Source organism: Pimephales promelas, chromosome 2, assembly GCF_988280905.1.
Source record: "Pimephales promelas chromosome 2, fPimPro1.hap1.1, whole genome shotgun sequence".
In the NCBI taxonomy this organism is placed as follows: domain Eukaryota; kingdom Metazoa; phylum Chordata; class Actinopteri; order Cypriniformes; family Leuciscidae; genus Pimephales; species Pimephales promelas.
Genome location: NC_142770.1, coordinates 31,030,326 through 31,052,621, shown reverse-complemented (window position 1 = coordinate 31,052,621; position 22,296 = coordinate 31,030,326). Strand labels below are relative to the sequence as shown.

The window sequence follows — 22,296 nt, the reverse complement described above, 5'->3', positions numbered from 1 at the left end:
ACTCTGGGACAGGCCTATTCGGTGCGTGGCCTAGTGGGCACTCGTTCCCCAAAGTGTCGATTCTCGAGGCAGTGTAGAGTTCCCTCGAAAGGGAACGTCTCGGGTTATAACTATAACCCTTGTTCCCTGAGAAGGGAACGAGACACTGCGTCGTTCTGCCACGCCCCTTGAAGCCTTAGAGCGTCTTGCTTCATCGCGAGGCTAGTGTGTGTTGTGACAGCGTCACTTTTATACTTCCGGGTATGCCGTCACATGTTACGTCACGACGCAACACCAATCAGGATTGGATTAGTTTCATTCATACTTCAGAGGCACACGCTTAGGGAGCTTCCCCAAAGTGTCGATTCTCGACGCAGTGTCTCGTTCCCTTCTCAGGGAACAACGGTTATAGTCATAACCCGAGACGTTTTCCCTATACACATTTTTGTGTGCTTTTTATCTAGTTAGTTTATATAGTGTATTGTAATTTGTTTCACTGCTTTAAAATGTAATCAATATTTTTTTGAGTGTAAACATTTTTCACCAAACAAATGTAGTAAATCATATAAAACTTTTTAGTGTGTAGATAGTAATTGTTTAATTCCCAAACTGCATGAAAAATTGGATTTTTGGCAATTAATGGCACATAAAATTGTCGTGGAATTTGAGGTTAATGGCTATTTACGGGAATTTTTGGTCAGCACCAAAAACTGTCAGGAACTGCCAGGAATTGACGTGGGCTTTGTTTTTTAGTGTTGCCCCCATGACCCCCCTACCCCCAGGTCTAGGGGTGGCTTTCACATGGAAATGAAATCGCTGTGAGCCACACAAATGCAAATCAAAGAAGTTAGCAGTGGTGGAGGTGTGATCACCGTTCTGTAACCAGATGCTTACATTTTAACAATGATTTGTTCATGCAAGTGACTACAACATTTCTAACTAAAGTAAATTATTTTCATTTTCTTTCATTTTAAAGGTGCATTGCGCAACATTTCATGTTAAAAATAGCCGTTTTCTAACCCATACGTGCTTAAACAATCGCCTGATGAGCTGAATGAGCCCTTCTTTGATCACTGCGATCGCCTCTATAATCCTGTACAGTGAAATATATAAGAGAGATTCGGCCTCGAATCTGAGACTGGGCGTGACGTCATGCGTGTTCACGCTCGCCTGGCTAATATGTCTGGCAGGAAAAAAAATATATGTCTGGCAGGTTCGTGTAGCTATTCGCCGCCGTTCTCTGTATCAGAGAAGACAACTCGAGTGACACAACTCTAGTCAGCTTTCCACAAAAGTAGACGATGGATTCAAAGGGGCTGTTTACACCTGGTCACTTCATGCGTTTTCTGTGATCGGATAGCTATTCGATCGTGAAAAGACCAGGGTGTAAATGCCCCCCGAAACGCATTCGAGACGGATCTGAATCCGATCGCACTTGAGGACGTGGTCTGGGCTGCATTCCAGACGAAACTGGACAAGTGTAAATGCATCTGGTTGTTGAAACCAAGCTATATGTCATGTTATTTTAACCATATATGACGACGCGCATCACCTCAGATGAGCAGCTGAGCTGAGCCCCTTCATCAAGCCAGCGCGTCGCAATCTATCGCAAATCAAAGTGAAAGTAAGTCGCAGACGCTTAACACTACCAACTTCATTAAAAGTAAAGAAATGAAATGACCTTACCAGGCCTGTTGCCGATCTCTCTTATTGCTGTCTTTGCTGATTTTGAAATTAGCCGATGATTAATAAAATCCAGCTCATATCTGTTGCTTTCGGTGACGTGCACGTCATTAAATCTGTATATGGCGCAGAAAGAGACCGGCTTGTAGTTCTTTACAAACCCCAACGCAAACTCCACGTGAGACAAAGAAAATAAAACTTCTGTCTGTCCAGTGCCAGGCGTCGGAATAAGACGAGAGTCAACATCGGGAAGGCTTTCAACAAATGGAGAGATCTCCGGTCTGCTCTAGGGCTCAAACGGGTCCTATACAAAGTGATAACTGAACGTGTTTCCATAATAATTCAATCATAAGTGGATACAGTAAGCACATAGAGATAGATGGAAACAAAAACCGAAGTTTTCTACTACTCCCGTTTCCCCCTCACACATAAGTGTGTAATTTACTCGAATGCCTTTCCTTTCATATATTTTAAATGACTTGCAGATTTATTACTGTATTACCTCATTATGACTGTAACAAAAGATGTGTGCCACACAGTGTGCGGCTGATGCTCCTTTGGTTATGAACAGCTCATGCAAACGTGCGTGTGTGTGTGTTCCTCCAAGAACGCGCACAGTTCTGGTTGCAGTTTCGCCCTGTCGCCAGAGGGGGCGTAGTTCCGCAAAAACTTGCGTTTAGCTCCTTTAAATAATTCTTTGTAATATTTTCCATCAAATATGTGACTACACATGAAATATAATACAGAGGAAACATTTGACCAAGATTAAGGCAATGATGAAAGTTTAATGACGTATTGTCTGGAAAGGTTATAAGTCACCCATGTCATAGTAAAACTGTAAAACATAGTAAAATCTGTCTCTTTTACATGCCTGGTGTGGCGACAAGTTAAAAGATAAATAAAGACTGGTCTCACATAGAGGTCTGGTCTGTTTTTTAGTTTCGGGTTGTATTTAATCTTCTAAAACCCGTCAGATCGTCTGTTCAAGACAGTTTTTTTGCACGCAAGACAGCCCTGCGCATCTGGGCGGGAGCTGTTAGTGGAAGCCGGAGAGGGAGAAGTGGAGGAGGAATTCGCCAATGAACTTGTAGTTGAGTATCGCGGTTATGATGATAGTGATGAATAGATTATCACATTATTGCAGTTGTTTATAGCCTTCAGCGGCACGTGAGCGGCATGTGTTTTTTCCGGCGTGCATGTTAATCAATGAGTGCGTTCACACCGCGAGCAGGAGCAGCGCGTGAGCTTCAAGCAGGAGCATCCGAAGAACAGTCCGAAAATTGCGGTAAGACATGGTCATTTCTAAATTAAAAACAATAAGAATCACTGTGTGTTCACTGTAAGTAAGTTCACAATGTATTTTTTTCTTCTGCTTCATTTTGTTTCATAGGAAGCCGTCTGTCACCTGCACAACTCCGAGACGAATCACAGGCGCTATGATGCTGGGAAAAGGTAAGACATACATACAAAGCACGCGATCTACTGTGTAGAAAGCTGTGTAGAATTTTGGATTCATATTTCTTTTACTGTTATTTAATCTCACATTTGTTTTCACAGACTGTGTTCGCCTTATAATGCGGCGGTCACATCGTTTTTGGTCCCGGATTGTATGGTGTTGACAACGATGCGATTGTGTGTAAGTATCTGTTACTGTGGGGTGTGTATATTGTTTTTAAGTTAATATTGTTTTTGATGTATGTGCTGTGGTCACACTACCCAGACAGCAAACTGACATTGAATCAATGTGGAAACGACGTCTCTCGTGACCAGTGTTGTGCAAGTTACTTCCAAACTGTAATACATTAGGTATTACTTGTTACTGTTATTTAAAAGTAATTCATTACCTTACAATATTACTGTCTCAGAATTTTAATGCGTTACATTACTCATGTATTTCTTTTGAGTTACTTTCACCAAAATAACTAAGTAGAACTTAACTTTGGGGCTTCTAATGATATGCAATATGAAATCGCGATTGGCTCCACGATTAGATCCACGAACCTACAGAATCGCGACACACCTCTTCCAACTCCAGCGTTATTCTCCTTACCGTCCAGATCCAATGCTGCCTTATCTTTAAATTAGGCTATTAGTATTATTTGAAGTTAACATTATAAAATACGTAGACATACACCACAAAACTAGTTGAGGATAAATTATTTAAAATTGGGGAAGTCCAGCATTATGGACATGACATTTGCAGTCAAAACTTGAAATAAAAATTCTCAGAAAATACATCATGTATTGAAACGTATATTGGCTACTTCCTTAAAGGACTCCAGACATTAGACAAATATCAGTCTGTTTTATTTTCAATATTAGGGAAAAGACACACATTCATGCGTGACCAAAAAATAGGAGGCAAAATATTTTTTTTTGTAATTCTGTTAATTACACTGCGCAAATCGGATGAGGAAGGGTTGGCTCTCCAGTCTCCATAGAACATTGAACAAGCCTCACTGTAATACAACTGTAATACAAGCCTCACTGAACATGTAACGAGTAAAATATTACTGAAAATTGATTAGTAATGCCTTACACTACTGCGTTACAGCAAAAAGTAATATGTTACTGTAATGTATTACTTTTGTAATGCGTTACTCCCAACACTGCTCGTGACATTGAAACAACGTTGATTTTGCTCATCGAATTAACGTTGAACCAACGTCAGACGCGGCATTCTTCAAAGCTAAATGAAAATCGAAAATTGGTTTGCTTTCATAACGTTGAAACAACGCGTTGATTTCAAGTTGATTTTCCGTTAGTTTTGAAAGAATGACGCGTCTGACGTTGGTTCAACGTTAATTCGATGTGCAAAACAATGTCAGATCAACGTTGTTTCGATGTCATGTTTCCACGTTGATTCAATGTCAGTTTGCTATCTGGGTATTTATTTACAATGCACACAAATATTGTTTTCCAGCTGCATTTGTCACAGCCGTCTGTACAGTGGATCATGTTCGGACAGAAAGCCACCGCCACATGGCCCAGAGGTGGACAGACATTTCGTCCCCGAGCTGCGCATCTGATTTAGTTTGTTATTGCTTGTTAATATGCATTTACTTTCTTTTTTTTAAATAAAAAAAGTTGTAATCAACATTTGTCTCAGAAATTCATGTTCTTCATAAATGTATGTCCTGTTATTAACATGTTGTTATTAACATGATAAATGTTATTGACATGAATACAAAATGTAACATCATATGGCTATATCACATGAATATAGTCTCCAGTAAGAGGTGTATTTTTAATACAGGATTATAAATAAAAATCATTATTATTGGGGAGGGGTTTACCCAAGCCTGTATTTCTAAAGGTCCAGGGCGACCAATAGCGAAAGATCTACCAACCAATCAGATGTGATTGATGATTTGATGATGTCATTTGTTTAACCCAATGACTGAGAAGCTTGGTCGGGCTGCTGACGATGCTGCTGCTTTTCATATGGTAATAGAGTTGTTAATCCTGCGCAGGGGCGGAGGCGAGGGTGGGGGCGCCTATACGTTTCCGACGATTTTCGGCACAGGCGAACGCTTGACGCTGAAAACGTCCAATAACTGCCAGAGATTAGTGGGATTCACGGCAGTTCACAGGGGCGAAAACCCCACTTTTCATGCAGTGCCAGCATCTGATACAATGTACTGATTGTGTACACGCAGACAACTGCCTTAAAAGAGAATAAAGAAGAGAGATGACAAATAAATACACTCACCTAAAGGATTATTAGGAACACCTGTTCAATTTCTAATTAATGCAATTATCTAATCAACCAATCACATGGCAGTTGCTTCAATACAATTAGGGGTGTGGTCCTGGTCAAGACAATCTCCTGAACTCCAAACTGAATGTCAGAATGGGAAAGAAGGTGATTTAAGCTATTTTGAGCGTGACATGGTTGTTGGTACCAGATGGGACGGTCTGAGTATTTCACAATCTGCTCAGTTACTGTGATTTTCACGCACAACCATTTCTAGGGTTTACAAAGAATGGTGTGAAAAGGACAAAAAAATTCCAGTATGCGGCATCCAGTATCCTGTGGGCGAAAATGCCTTGCTGATGCTAGAGGTCAGAGGAGAATGGGCCGACTTATTCAAGCTGGTAAAAGAGCAACTTTGACTGAAATAACCACTTGTTACAACTGAGGTATGCAGCAAAACATTTGTGAAGCCACAACACACACAACCTTGCTACAACAGCAGAAGACCCCACCAGGTACCACTCATCTCCACTACAAATAGAAAAAAATAGGCTGCAATTTGCAAGAGCTAACCAAAATTGGACAGTTGAAGACTGGAAAAATGTTGCCTGGTCTGATGAGTCTTGATTTCTGTTGAGACATTCAGATGTAGAGTCAGAATTTGGCGTAAACAGAATGAGAACATGGATCCATCATGCCTTGTTCCCACTGTGCAGGCTGGTGGTGGTGGTGTAATGGTGTGGGGAATGTTTATTTGGCACACTTTAGGCCCCTTAGTGCCAAGTGGGCATCGTTTAAATGCCACGGCCTACCTGAGCATTGTTTCTGACCATGTCCATCCCTTTATGGCCACCATATCCCCATCCTATGATGGCTACTTCCAGCAGGATAATGCACCATGTCACAAAGCTTGAATAATTTCAAATTGGTTTCTTAAACATGACAATGAGTTGACTGTACTAAAATGGCCCCTACAGTCACCAGATCTCAATCCAATAGAGCATCTTTGGGATGTGGTGGAATGGGATCTTCATGACCTGGATGTGCATCCCACAAATCTCCATCAACTGCAAGATGCTATCCTATCAATATGGGCCAACATTTCTAAAGAATGCTTCCAGTACCTTGTTGTCATGTCAATGCCATGTATAATTAAAGCAGTTCTGAAGGCAAAGGGGGTCAAACACAGTATGGTGTTCCAGCCAGTTCTCATACCCAAAGCGTCAGATTCTGACGCTTTTGACATTTTGTCTATATCCAACGCACATGGCACCCTTTAGCCTCAATATGAGATGCAGATATATATGGGCCAAAAGGCGCCTCCTAGTGGTCTAACCCTAAACCTACCCCAGAACTAAACCTACTCATAAACCTACTCATAACCGGGTGCCATGTGCGTTGGATTTAGACGAAATTTCAAAAGTGTCACTATATGACGTCCTAGGATGAGAACGCTTTGGGTGTTCCTAATAATCCTTTAGGTGTGTGTAGTTTGAAATGAAAGAGAAGAAACAGTGTCTTCCAGCGCACAGAACTAGTGTGACTGGGTTTAAAACAGACTATTGTAAACTAAATACTGTGTAGGTCTTCAATAAGATGATCATCATAGATGTGAACTATTGTTATTTCTCTGTCTTCAGTCTGAGTAGATGCAGTATTACAGAGAAACAGAGTCTCATCCTGACTTCAGCTCTGAAATCAAACCCATCACACCTGAGAGAGCTGGACCTGAGCAGGAATAAACTAGGAAATACAGGAGTGAAGCACTTATATGCTGTACTGGAAGATACACACTGTAAACTGCAGAGATTGAGGTCAGTCACATTCACATACAAGGATCAAAATGCTTAAACTAGAACACATTAACATTATATTTGTATAATCATTTTCACCTTAGTATTCTGTGATTGGTGAAATAAAGATGAAGATCGTCTCTGGTTACGTATGTAACCCTAGTTCCCTGAAGGAGACGCTGCGTGAAAACACTCTGGGAACGCCCCCTGCATGAGTGCTTCATAAAGAACTTGTGAAAACATAAAGCACCCCCAAAGCACAAGCGTGTCAGCTTCTGATAAGACTGAAGCAAGAGCTCACAGGCATGCTGGGAGAATGAGACAGACATGCAGCGTCTCGTTCCCTTCAGGGAACTAGGGTTACATACGTAACCAGAGACGTTCCCTATCAGGGAACTTCGAGCTGCGTGAAAACGCTGTGGGAACGCACATACCAATGTCACCAAACAAGCAAGTGTCCGTCCTGTGAAGTCAGAGCGCACATTCGGACAAAAGTACCTGTACCCCTGGAGTGGAGCTGAAGTCAAGATGATAAAACTTTACGAATGTGTGCGGTGATGACCAGCCTGCTGAATCACACATGTCCTGGATAGATACTCCTGACAAGATAGCCTTAGAGGCAGCCATACTCTTGATTGAATGAGACCGGACAGCCAAAGGAGAAGGCTGACCAGCAGATTCGTAGGCAAGTGAGATGGCCTCAACCACCCACTTGCGCAACATCTGCTTAGAAGCAGGACAGCCCTTCCTAGGGTGTCCAAAACAAACGAACAGTTGTTCACTTTTTCTCCACAGGGCAGCTCTGTGGACGTAAGCATCTAGGTTCCAAACAGAGCAGAGCAGATTTAGTTTCTCTAGGTCCGACATCAGAAAGGGAGGAGGACAGAAAGCCTGCAGTACAATAGGCCTGACCTCATTGGTTGGGACCTTGGGAACATATCCCGGTCTAGGGAGGAGGAAAGCCTTAACCATGCCGGGTGATAGAGCTTGAATATTTTATTTTCTTTGTAATGAACAGCTAGCAAGAAGAAAGAAGTTTTAAAAAAAAGTTTTTAGAGAAAATAATTTCTTAGAAACTTCTTCAATGGGCTCGAACGGTGCTAGAGAGAGACCTTCTAGTCTCTTAACCGCCAGGTCTCAGGTCAGCACCCTTGTGCGAGCTGCTGGCCTCAGCCTCATAGTGCCACGAAGGAAACGAGTTACAAGTGGGTGTCTCCAGAAAGAGGCTCCACTCAAAGGGACGTGGTAAGTAGATATAGCCGCCACGTACACCTTCAGTGTGGAGTGGGATAACCCTGTGGAGAAACGCTCCTGAAGGAATTCCAGCACTGCACCCAACTGGGTCCAACTGGTGTTCCCCACACCAACAGATGAACATCTTCCACCTTAAGGCATATAATTTCCTGGTGGCCGGAGCTCTGGAGTGGAGGATGGTCTCCACGACCTCAGCCGAGAGACCAGATTCTATGAGTTGGGCCCCCTCAGAGGCCAACCCATCTGAAGCGAGGTGGGCGTGATCTCAACTGAATCGCCTACCAATACTCGATAGTCTGCAGGACCCACTGAGATACATTTGGAAGGCTTTTCCACTCTGCCAAAAATTCTACTATTTTTACTATTTTTTTTTTCTACTATTAGGGTACTAGTCTTTCGAGACTGGCCTCTGGAATATTTTGAGGGGCCGACACAGTGCCCTGTAATGGCACACCGGCAGGGAACAACTGGTCTGACCACTCTAAACCACTCCTCAGAACGGGCGAGCGTCCCTTGGGAAAGCGCTCGCTGGGACCGTCTACGCCCCGGGACGCAGGCGGGGTTGGTAGAACGGGCCCTTGAGGGCACCAAGAGAGAACAGGCATTGTGTACTGCGGCGAACACCTTCCCCTCTCGGTGGGGACCACCCTCATCATCTTGACGTTTCTGGCATCAGGACTTCTTTTTGGACAAGGCCTTCCTGGCAACAATAACTGTCCTCAGATCAGCCTTGCCCCTGGACGACCTCATCAGAGAGCACCGCGTCTCGTCCCAGTTTTGCTAATGCCGAGTTCAGACTGCATGATTTTCAAAGTAGTCGGGTCGCTGTTCTTTTCACACTGCATGACTATCTTGGCCAGCATTCAGTCACTGCTGTGTTCACACTGGACGATTGATCGGTGACAGAAGGTTTCACACTGCGTGACTTTAGAAAAATCGCCGACAGACTCTGTCTAGCACGCTGCACGCAAACTACATTTCACAACAAACACGCGTGAGATATGAAAAGGAAACAACGCGCGACACCACACGTGCAAGACCGGAGTTCTCACGTGAGACTTTTTTTTTCGACCCGGTTGTGGTACAGCTGGTGAAACAGACACGAGTGCTCCTGCCAAATTTCTACAAATTTTTCTTCCATTTATTGTGTCCAAATAGACCGAGAAGAAACTTTTTTGTTGAAACAATGCCATATCATGTTGAGATGTGATCTATAACTCCTCCCCGAACCCCCTGCTGCTCTGTATCTTGCTCTCTCACTGGCTGCCGGTGATCGCCGATGTAGTTTTCAGTCAAAACACTTTTTACACAGCAGGATTTTGAATCGCCGACAGGTCCAGATATTTAGCATGCCAAATATCTCACGGGCGTCGGCGACTCGTCGGTGATTCTCTCAGTTCGCGTCTTTGCTCATTCACACTGCGTGATTGTCACTCGCGTGAACGAGCGCCGATTTGCCTGTGATTTCGGGCATTTGTCGGCGATTTCTCAAAACCTGTCGGCGAGCCAAAATCGTGGCTAAAATCATGCAGTCTGAACTCGGCATAAGGAGGAGCACGAGACACGACACTCTGTATTTGTTGCGCCCTGTGTGAGGAGCTACTCGACGGCCAGGGCTGCTCCCGCCCTGCAGCCCCAGGGACATGCACACGAAGGGGGAGAAATTTCTGGAGCACCGCCGCCTGCTTTACTCTTCCTGAAACCTCTCGATGACTGAATTTACCGAAGAGCGGTGCATCCAGAAGAAAAAATATTTTTCTTTCTCTTTCATGTTTGATAAATTTAACCACAAGTGCCTCTCTGTGGCCATCAGGGCTGCCATAGAACGGCTCTCTGATCTAGCCGTCTCCTTGGTGGCATGGAGAGAAAGATCAACTGCCTTACGTCATTCTCAAATGACGTCTGCACATATTTCATCCTCCTCGCTGATATCCCTTAATAAGTCTGCTTGATACGCTTGCAAATTAAACATCGTATGCAAGCACACTGCCACTTGACCTGCCGCCGAGTAAGCTTTGCCCACCAAAGCTGAGGTAATTCTTAATGGCTTCGTCTTAAAGGACGATGCCGTGATTGGAGATAAATGGCTCATTAGTATTTCCTCAGCCTTAGGCATCGCCCCATAACCATAGCTCTTTGCGCCAGAAATATTTGAATAAACAGATGTCTGCTGGCTAAATATTCTGGATGATACCGGCCCATTCTATGACCTCGAAACCTCGGTGTGGAGGTTAGGAAAGAACGGAAGACACCAGTGTGGAGGTGTAGCCCGAGAGGGCAGAAATCTCTCATCTAATTTACTTTTTAAACGAGACTCCTGTTTATCAACTGGCCTCTCAATGCTTAGTTTTTCTCCAGCGCAAGTGAGCACCTCCATAAGCTCCTTACTAGCAGAAGACTGAAGTGACGAGTCCCCAGTCTCTGCTGTATTCACACTTTCAACATCCAATTCCTCAGAACTGGAAAGTTGAAGTGATGCTACCTCACTCCGGGCAGAAAAAAAACGCAGTGCATGCTTCCAAACCCGGATCTGAGGTGCTGGATCTAACAGGTAAGGGCTGAGATAAAGCAATCCCCGCTGATACATACATTTGCGATTCCCACGATTGAAGCCTTCGCTCTGCCTCAGCAGCAGCGGGACCCGAACCGCGGGAAGCGCGCACCAAACCACTCTCCTCAAAGAGGGCTCGGCGGGAGCAGAGTGTTTTCATGGACAAACGCTCGCAATGACGCGCTTGTGTTTTCGGGGTGCTTTCTTGTCGATGACGTCACCCGCCTATGACATTCCGTCTTGCCATTGGACTGATTTCATACATGCTTCATGACCCACTCACGCAGGGGCGTTCCCACAGCTCTTTCACGCAGCTAAAAGTTCCCTGATAGGGAACTCTTCCTCTCTGTGTTTTATTTGCTGATGAAGATGATGTGACTTTACAGAATAAAGAATCTCTTATTTTCTTCATTCTCTCTCTTTCTCTCTCTGCTAATGTAGGTTAAGGTACTGTGAAATGACAGATGAAGGTTGTTCTGATGTGACTTCAGCTCTAAAATCAAACCTGTCAGACCTGAGAGAGCTGGACCTGAGCGGTAATAAACTAGGAGACTCTGCAGTGAAAAACCTCAGTGATCTACTGATGAACCCACAATTCAAGCTGGAGAAACTACAGTTAGTGTCATTATACTGTACAGCAATTACAGTGTGACTGAAGTTTATTTATTTGAAGACAGCAGGGCTTATGTTTCATTAGCCCCTTTCACACAGTGAGTTGATCCCAGGAAATTGCCGGCAAATTGCCAGAACGCCTTCTGTGTGAACGCAAACACGACCTAGGATTGATTCTGGGATTGATCCCAGGTTGGGGACCTAGTAACATTGCCGTAATCAGTCCCGGAACGCGCGCTGTGTGAACAAAAGCCAGGACCAATGCCGTAAAGGGTGTGTCATAGTGATGACGCTCGTGCCATCGCGCGACTCTGTTGCTCTAGAAGAAAGTTTGTGTCCGTCATCAACAAAGAAAGGACGAACGAATACCTGCAAACTAGGGCTGCACGTTTTCAAGTTTTTCATTAACCGTTAACCGAGGCCCTTATCGGTTATAGTGTGCGCGCCGCAACCTCGAGATACAGAGTTAATTTTTAACACCTTTAATAACTGGTTGGACCCCATTTGAAACGAAATTAATTTATAGAAATAAAGTAGGCGCGTTTCCATCACCCTTCAAACTGAAATTGCCAATTGAAAATACGCACATTGGCAACACGTTCATTTCGCAAAAACTCCGTGTCCGCAAATAATAATAATAATTATCATTATTGTAACATTTTATAGGCTGCATATGTAGAAGACGCTTTAATCCAAAAAAGGAACAAAGCACAAATAAACACAATATTTTGATGCATATCCAGTGTGTGTGTTTATTGTGGAGGCTGCGAGGCGCCCATGAACACTTGCAGTTTCATTGCAGTTCTTTCAGTGGAAACAACTTAAAATACTCTTTCATTTCTGGTCATACAGAAAATAATAATACATCATTCGCAAATACATTTATTTGCGTAAACTCACAATAACAAGAAAACGTTGTGCTTTAACAAACAGGCGCGCTTCATGATCTACGTGAACTGAAGCGCGAGAACTGAAACAGCCACCACATTCGAATTTGTTCGTTTTAAATTGGACATTTAAAGCTTTAGTCTGAGCAGGCTAAAGGTTTAAATGTCCAATTTAAAACGAACAAATTCAAATCAAAAGCCAATATCTTCTGACTATGTAATTATTAGGGATGGGTATCGTTAAGGTTTTATCGGTATTACTACTCTTACCGATACCGCTTATCGATCCGGTACTTTAACGGTATTCTTATCGGTTCTTTTTGGTGTTTTTTTTTTTTTTTTTTTTTTAAGAATTAAGAACATAATTAAACTTTATATTTTGAAATGTAAAATAGAAAAAGCAAAACGAAGAAAAATATATTTTTGTTATGCAGCTGTGTGCAGGCTTTTTTTGTTTATACAAAAAGGATGCATAAGAAAAAAACAAGTACAAACACAAGAATACAATTAATCAAAGATACAAATGATATACAAAGTGCTTTAATTTCAGGAAGGTGTACTAACATATCTTTTCATGTAATTGTTTCTATCTGAAAAGAAACCTAGCAATCAAATATAAAATAGCACTGTATAGTTTATCATAGATATAATGCTTATTAAATCTAAAGTTACTCATTCAAAAGCTGTGAGTGATTTTCTCTGGCTTTTGTTGTTTGATTTGCATTAATGGCTGAATTGTCGGCAGGTTTAGGCTATTAGACTGCTGCCCCTTTAAGACCGATTGCAGATCTAATGGGGACTGATGCACCATCATTTTCTCCCTATTATTTACGTCCATTTAAGACATAATTGTGTTTAAGTGAATAAACTGTGTTTAAGTTAATCTCAGAGCTGGTCATTTTGACATTTTTATGTATATTTGATGGTTAAAGGGTTAGTTCACCCAAAAATGAAAATTCTGTCAGTATTTACTCACCCTCATGTTGTTCCAACCCCGTAAGACCTTCGTTCATCTTCGGAAAACGAATTAAGATATTTAAGATATTAAAATCGCTCCTGCATACAGTCCATAGGCTTCTTGAGGGACTGGCTCTTGCCGTCCCCGAAAAGTCATAAAAGACATCGTTAAAATAGTCCAAGTGACTACAGGGGCTCAATCTTAAGTTTATCAAACGACGAGAACACTTTTGTGCGCAAAAAAACAACAAAAATAACGACTTTATTTCAACTATTCGTTTATTTCTCCCTCTGCGCGAGTCAGCTAACTAGTTTAATAGCGTAAGCTTCTGTTATTGTACGTCACACGCATCACACACACATGACCAGCGTCGACCAATAGTGAGCCTACGTGTGACGTAGCTCTACGCAATCACACTACGTTAACGGACTATAGGCTTATGGAGAAGGAAGTGAATAGTTGAAATAAAGTAGTTATTTTTGTTGTTTTTTTGCGCACAAAAGTGTTCTCGTCGTTTGATAAACTTAAGATTGAGCCCCTGTAGTCACTTGGACTATTTTACCGATGTCTTCAATTACTTTTCGAGGACAGCAAGAGCCAGTCCCTCAAGAAGCCTATGGACTGTATGCAGGAGCGATTTTAATATCCTAAATATCTTAATTTGTGTTCCGAAGATGAACGAAGGTCTTACGGGGTTGGAACAACATGAGGGTGAGTAAATACTGACAGAATTTTCATTTTTGGGTGAACTAACCCTTTAAGGACGCACGAGCCCAAGTATAGGCGGTCCGTTTCGGAGCGCGCACCGCCTTGTGAACAGCGTCTCTTGCGCAGGTTTTTGTGTTTTTAATAGCCATTTTTTGATCTTGCAACAGTAGAAGACAGCATTTTGCAACAATCGCTGATCGTGCTGATTCTGACGGTTACGTTTGGGTTTTAGGAAGAACTGACAGCGCTCCGCAGTGCTGTGAAGTAAAGGACAGATCGTCTCGTTTTTTAACGGTTTTATCTCAAATATCTTCTTTTTATAATCTTTGGAAGCCAAAATACAAAATATATTAGAATAATATCCCAGATCTAAAGTGTAACCACGTTGAATGTTAGTTCTGTCCTCATTGTCACTCATTAAGCAGGGCTGTCGTGTTGCGCGTGCTGTGGCTTTGCGTGAGAGATCGCTCTCTCTCTTCTCTCTCTTCTGAACTGCGAATTGCAAATTTGCATCACAGACTATGATATAGAAATGGCTGGCGAAACATGTTCAAGATAACTTCTTTATAGGAATAATAAATAGTAGCCCAACTTACGTGTATTTACTTAATTTCTCCAGTACCGACAGCAGAACCGATAACGTCCGAGCTTATCGATACAGCGGTCTTTCAAAATTCAGTACCGGGGCCCGTTTAATACCGGGTTTCGGTACCCATCCCTAGTAATTATGTAGCCTAGCTAATTATGTATTTCTCTCTCATGGTGCATCCGGGGATGGAGATTTGTTTTTAGCAGAAACTGATTTAAAAAACAATAGTTTATTAATAAACAATTAATGCCTCGTTATTTTATATTATTTTATTATCAGACACATTTATTATATCGTATAAATCATCTATAAATCCTAGGGGTGTGCAAAAAAATCGATTCACATTTGAATCGTGATTCAATCTTTACCGATTCAGAATCGATTCAGAGAATTCCAAAAATCGATTCATAGGCTATATTTTTTAATGGCGTGCAGGGGCGGAGTGGCAATCGGGTAAGTCGGGACTTTTACCGGTGGTCCGGTAGTGTTTCTATGGTTTCGAGGCTGCGAGGGCCGGTCTGATAAATAGTCATTGCACGTTCTTGCCGCCCGCTGGTCAAACTGTGCAGCCACTCTGCTCAACCCGTAAATAAATGCATCGATCCGCAGATCTGTTTGAGTTCTGTAGATCTTTTGCCAAGCGTGTCAGAGGTGACGGGTTCTAAACCGCACTCGTAAAGTTTTTTCTCTCTCTCATCAAAACCGAATATGTTCATTACGTTTGTGTGCATTTTATTTTGTGATTTCACCGGAGTCTCCACAACGGCGATAGATTGAAGCGCGCGTCCGAGAGAAGACTGCGTGAGCCACAGAGAACACTGTATCCATGACACTGATTGCAGCGGACACGAGCGCTCAGCTTGAATTCAAAAACAACAGGTCTCTTATTTAATAGCGAACTAAATGAATGCTCTGCTAGTTAACTGGAGATACCCGCAAATTGCGCGCCTATGAACGACTTCACTGGATCTAAACAAATCAATCTAACCATAGATGTTACCAGTAGCGGTGGCTTTTTTAAAATCTATTTAAAATATTTTCGCAAGCGTTCTATGAAATTAGTATATATTTTTAGGAAGTTCAATGTGCCCAGTCGAGTTCACATTTCAACAGTCAACCTGGTAGCTGAAGTAGGCCTACTCCTTAAACCACATTTAGCATAATTGTTTGTTTGATCTGACTATAGCACTTTAAAGCTAAATGTAAAAGCTTTTTATTTAAGTTTTATGGTAACACTTTACAATAAGGTTCGTTAGTTAACATTAGTTAACTACATTAGTTAATATGAACTAATAATGAATAGCACATATACAGCATTTGTTAATCTTTGTTAATGTTATTTTCAACATTTACTAATACTTGATTAAAATCTTGTTAACATTAGTTAATGCACCCTGAACTAACATGAACAAACAATGAACAGCTGTATTTTCATGAACTAACATTAACAAAGATGAACAAATGCAGTAACAAATGTATTGCTTATGGTTAGTGCATGTTAGTAAATACATTAACTAATGTTAAATAATGAACCTTATTGTAAAGTGTTACCAGTTTTATTTTAAACTTGAATTAAATGTATTTAAAAGCTGGCCAAAGCTTGGCACTTCGCACTTTTTAGTTGCAAAAGTTTTTATTTTTGTATGAAGACATATAAAGTAATATCAAACTTTTCTTTTAAATTATGTCTACTGCAATCAATCACATAGGAAAAAGTAAACTACATTTATGTAGACCTGTGAATCGTTTTTTGAATCGAGAATCGTTTTTGAATCGAAAATCGATTTTGAATCGAATCTCGAGACAAAAAATCGGTATCGAATCGAATCGTGGCATTTTCTGAATCGTGCACCCCTAAAATCCCCTTTCTGTTGGCTGTGGTTACGGCCCTTCTCATTCAGCACTGCGGGGAAAATATCATTTCCAGGTTCTAATTTGGCCTCAGAAAACTAGTAAAATCTCTCTTTTTTTCCATATTCATTTGTCAAATATTTTAAATGTTTAAAGGGGCAAAAAATCAAACAAATATCTGAAAATTCGTCGATATATAGCTAGCCTATATATTTTTGCGCAGCATTTGACGTAGTACAGTTCAAATGAACATTTTGGTGTTCAACTCTGCATTTTACAAAATACAACAACCGTTCATTTTTTGTTTTACAATTAGGCCTACGGATTAAATAAGGGGAAACGAATGAACACAAAAGTACACTGACCGTTTGGACATATACGAGGCAGAGTTCTTTTTTAAAATTCATAAAAGATACAAGGAATAGCCTACTAGACAAAACCTCAAAGAAATGCCACAATCAAGACCGCGGAGCAGAAATGAGGGAGAAACACACAGAAACTCTGCGACTTTCCCTGCCATTAATGCTTGGAGGACACACCACGTCTCCTTCCATAAATAATTATAATGTCTAGTGCGGTGGCTGTGATATACCAACGTCCGTTGCCATTATTTTTGGAATGGCTTATCGCGAAAGGAAAAAAATGTTTTAGTCGCATAACACCGTTAATAGAAACGCTGTCATTTCACAATATTTTTTTATCGACAATCAGAAAAAAAACAACGCAAAAGTTTTGTGCAAATATGTATTGACGCCACTTAACCGAGCAAAAGGTTTCACTCGGTTATGCAATTTTAAACGGTTACTGCTAATCGGTTAACCAGTTAACCATGGACACCCCTACTGCAAACTGGAGCGAAGCAGAGACCAGGAGCTCCACACTATCCGCACTGAAGCTGAGATCGTTCACCAGCGCGTGTACGGTGTGCGCGTTTACATGTTTTCGACGCGTCCGTTATACGTCTCATCCTGACGTCATGTGTCTTCCCGGGATTTTTACGGGGTTGTGTGTGAACACACTCACAGATCCCGGCAAATCACTGGCAGTGTGAATGAACCGAAATCAGACAATTCCGGGACAAATGCTGGGTCACATTATCCGTGTATTTTCTGGAATCTCTGTGTGAAAGGGGCTATTGTTTATAGCAATGTCCTTTCTAGGTTTCCCTATATACACATTTTTGTGGGGTTTTTTTTATCTTGTTAGTTTATACAGTGTATTGTAATTGATTTCACTGCTTTAAAATTTAATCAATATTTTTGAGTGTAAAAATGATTAAATCATATATAACTTTTTAGAGTGAATATAGTAAATGTTTAATTTCCAGCATTTGATACAATGTACTGATTGTGTACACACAGAAATCTGCCTTTTAAACAGAAAATAAAGAAGAGAGACGTCAAATAAATAGTTAGAAATGAAAGAGAAGAAACAGTGTCTTCCAGCACACAGAACTAGTGTGACTGGGTTTTAAAACAGACTATTGGAAACTAAATGCTGCTGTAGCTCTTCAATAAGATGATCATCATAGATGTGAACTATTGTTATTTCTCTGTCTTCAGTCTGAGTGATTGCAGTATTACAGAGAAACAGAGTCTCATCCTGACTTCAGCTCTGAAATCAAACCCGTCACACCTGAGAGAGCTGGACCTGAGCAGGAATAATCTAGGAGACTCAGGAGTGAAGCAGTTATGTGCCGTACTGAAGGATTCACACTGTAAACTGGAGAGATTGAGGTCAGTCACATTCACATACAAGAATCAAAATGCTTAAAAACAATTCAACTGTTTAAACTAGAACACATTAACATTATATTTGTACAAACATTTCCCCTTAGTATTTTGTGATCTGGTGAAATAAAGATGGAGATCTCTCTTCCTCTGTCAGTTTTATTTGCTGATGAAGATGATGTGACTTTACAGAATAAAGAGTCTCTTATTTTCTTCATTCTCTTTTTCTCTTTCTGCTAATGTAGGTTAAGCTGGTGTGATATGACAGATAAAGGTTGTTCTGATGTGACTTCAGCTCTGAAATCAAACCCGTCACACCTGAGAGAGCTGGACCTGAGCGGGAATAAACTAGGAGACGATGGAGTCTATAACCTCAGTGATCTACTGATGAACCCACAATTCAAGCTGGAGAAACTACAGTTAGTGTCATTATACTGCACAGCATAGGTGTCACTAGGCCCTTTTTAGGGGGGGCTCAGCCCCAAAACTTCTGCCTAGCCCCCCTAAAAATGTTTGATTATGTTTAGGCTACACAAATTCGTATTCGTTTCAGTCTTGTTATAATCAAATTCAGCACGTTCTTCATCTTCAGTCGGCAGCGGCGCCGAGCATGTCAGAAACAGAGGACAGTGTGTGTCCAATCAAATCAAAGTAGGCGGGCTTTATGTTCACAGACACTTTCGTCTGAACGTGAATTTTAGCAGAGCAAAGTTTATGGTCAAGTTTATGGTCAAGTGCGAGATAAGATGTAAGTAGCAGAACTAAACATTTCTAATTTGGCAGTTTTTTTTAGGTCATACATTTTAAACGAAGACAAAAAATAATCAGGCAAACTAATTGTCGAAAACGTGACTCATAGTTTACCGTCATTGTGAGCAGACAACAAGACATTAACAGAGCCGTTTTCATCATGCTAGGCACAAGACTAATAATGAATGTGTACATATTGAGAATTAATATAATACAATTTGGAGCCTTCAGTAAATTAAAAAAGCTCAGCTTTAGGAGGGGAAGAGACAGGGCAAGATCAGGAGACTGAGAGAAAAGAAAGAGTGATGGAGAAGAGGAGAGAGCAGGTATTGACAAATAATATACTGCCCACTGACATGATTTGCAAAGCTCCTTTTTTGCCTTCAAACTTCTTGAAATGCACATATAAGAGAAATAAAACATTTGAACCCCCTAACAACCTCAAATTTAGGACATCTTTGATTATAAAGCATGTCTATGGCCCTGTGTTAGGCATGAGATCAATAATGAATGTTTAGGCTATTATATTGAATTAATTTAATAAAGTTAATTGCCTTACTTTCCATGTAGCTTTCAGTGAATGAACGCGTCTAAGAAAATGATTAATCATCATGTTTACTTTCTTCACTGACAGCATTCAACCATTGACATGGTTTTCAATATCTGTTGTTATCCAATTTTTGGCCTTCAAAACATCTTTAAATGCACATGTATGTAGATCAGAGAAATCGTCTCGGTTACGGATGTAACCCTCGTTCCCTGAGTAGGGAACGGAGATGTTACGTCAGAAGTGACGGAGATTGGGGATTTCGCATAGAAAGCCAATCCTCTTCGAGTATTTAATCACGAGCCAATGGCATGCAATGCCTTGGGGCTGCGGAATTTTGCATAGCGCACTCCGCCCTACTCCGTGAGTATAAAAGGAGGAAGTGAACGCAACCGCAGTATGTCTTCGCTGAGGAGCCGAGACTGAACTACTCAGGGAACGAGGGTTACATCCGTAACCGAGACGTTCCCTTTCGTAGTCACTTCGAGTTACGTCAGAAGTGACGGAGATTGGGGATCAATGCCATCACGCCATCTTACAGCTGTCTTCCAGTGCCCTGCGAAAGTCTAGACCCCTGACTGGTAACTGGCTTAACCAGGAGTCCTACTTTGACACAAGAATACCAAGGTACACTGGGAAACATATCCCGGGAGGGAGATGTTACCAGATGCCTACCGTAGGGAGGACTTACGAAACACATATGGCCGCATAGGGACGCATATGGGGATCACTGGAGCACCAACCGCAGGTGGTACTTAGGCTCCAGGAGTGGCAGATGGCTTGCCAAGGGAAGACACATGCTCAGAGAGGCTTACAGTGGACAATACACATGGGACAGTTACCATAGGGAACCGTGCACATGGAGGCACCTAGCCGGCAACCAAAGCGAAGCAGTGGTGCCCACGTCTTGGGTGCTGGAGGACTCAAGGCTTCAAAGGAAGACTACTGAGGAATATCGCACTTATCCAGTCGAGAGTGGAATGGCGAGCAAGCGAAGACACCTAAGCGGGTCCGGTATTGGCGGAAGCGAGTACGTGAGAAGACACCGGTTCGACTCGTAGATTATAGAATCTGGCGAAGGTGTTTGGTGTCGCCCAGCCTGCAGCTCTACAGATGTCTGTTAGTGAGGCGCCATGCGCTAGAGCCCAAGAGGAGGCCACACTCTGAGTGGAATGGGCCGTCACACCAAGGGGGCACGGACGGCCTTGCTGCTGGTAAGACAAAGCAATGGCATCCACTATCCAGTGGGACAGCCGTTGCTTTGAGAGAGTCCTTCCCACTGGCTCCCCCCATGACAGACAAAGAGCTGGTCTGAGGTCCTGAAACACCGCATTCTGTCGACGTAGGTGCGGAGTGCACGTACCAGACAGAGCAGTGCCAAGGCTGGGTCTGCCTCCTCCAGGGGCAGCGCTTGCGGGTTCACCACCTGGTCCCGGAAGGGAGTGGTGGGAACCTTGGGCACATATCCAGGCCGGGGTCTCAAGATACGTGAGAGTGAGCCGGTCCGAAACTCCAGGCACGCTTCGTCAACGGAGAATGCGTACAGGTCCCCCACCCTCTCGAAGGAGGCCAATGCAACCAGGAGTGCCGTCCTCATAGGACAGAACTTAACTCTACCGATTGCAAAGGCTCAAGGGAGGCCTCTGCAGAGCACGTAAATCTACTGAGAGGTCCCAAGAGGGTATGAGGGGAGGGTGAGGAGGATTTTGCCTCCACGATCCCCTCAGGAACCTGGTGACCAGGTCATGCTTCCCAATACTTACCTTTCCCTGCATCATGAGACACGGCAATGGCCGCGACATGAACCCTAAGGGTGGAGGGCGACAGCCTACACTCCAACCCTTCTTGCAGGAAGGAAGCACGTCACTGATCGAACATCTCCGGGGGTCTTCTCAGCGAGAAGAGCACCAGTTGACGAAGAGGTTACACTTCAACGCATAAAGGTGTCTCGTGGACGACGCTCTAGCGGAAGTGATGGTTGCCGCCACCGCAGGTGGCAACGAACTCAAACCTGCCCCGTCCCGTCCAGGAGCCACACGTGTAGGCTCCAAGGCCGGGACGAGGGTGCCACAGAGTGCCCCGTCTCTGAGTGAGTAGATCCTGTGTCAGAGGAATAGGCCAAGGAGGTGCTGTCGCGAGGAGCATGAGTTCGAAGAACCATGTCTTGCTGGGCCAATAAGGGGCTACCAGCAAGACCTGCTCCTTGTCCTCCTTGATCTTGCACAACACCCGTGCAAGGAGGCTCGCTGGGGAAACGCATATTTGCGTGGGTCCCGAGGCCAGCTTTGCGCCAGTGCGTCTGTGCCGAGTGTGCCCTCGGACAGGGAGTAAAACTGGGCGCAGTGGGATGAGTCCCGGGAGGCAAACAGGTCTATCTGAGCCTCCCCGAACTGGTCCCAATCAGCTGGACCGTCTGGGGATGGAGTCGCCATTCGCCGGAGATAGGGGGGATCCGTGACAGCTCGTCGGCTGCCAGGTTCCGGTCTCCTGGAATGTACACTGCACGAAGGGACCTCAGGTGCTTCTGACTCCATAGCAAGAGGTGGCGGGCGAGCTGTGACAACTGGCGCGAGCGTAGACCCCCCTGGTGGCTGATATACGCTACAGCAGTGGTGTTGTCTGAACGGACATGTACATGTTGGCCCCTGAGCAGTGCTCGAAAGCGGTGCAGGGCCAGGCGTACTGCCAACAGCTCGAGGCAATTAAG

The 22,296-nt window shown here is 43.0% G+C and overlaps 1 protein-coding gene across 1 annotated transcript in view; it reads left to right on the top strand.

Annotated features, from left to right (window-relative positions):
• LOC120461568 (uncharacterized) overlaps positions 1-22,296 on the top strand; it is a 122,631-nt gene that overhangs the window by 92,238 nt on the left and 8,097 nt on the right. The window contains exons 12-15 of the mRNA XM_089118652.1: positions 7,000-7,173; positions 11,399-11,572; positions 18,125-18,298; positions 18,538-18,711. Of these exons, the coding sequence (XP_088974778.1) occupies positions 7,000-7,173; positions 11,399-11,572; positions 18,125-18,298; positions 18,538-18,711 (696 nt within the window). The remainder of the gene's footprint in view (positions 1-6,999; positions 7,174-11,398; positions 11,573-18,124; positions 18,299-18,537; positions 18,712-22,296) is intronic.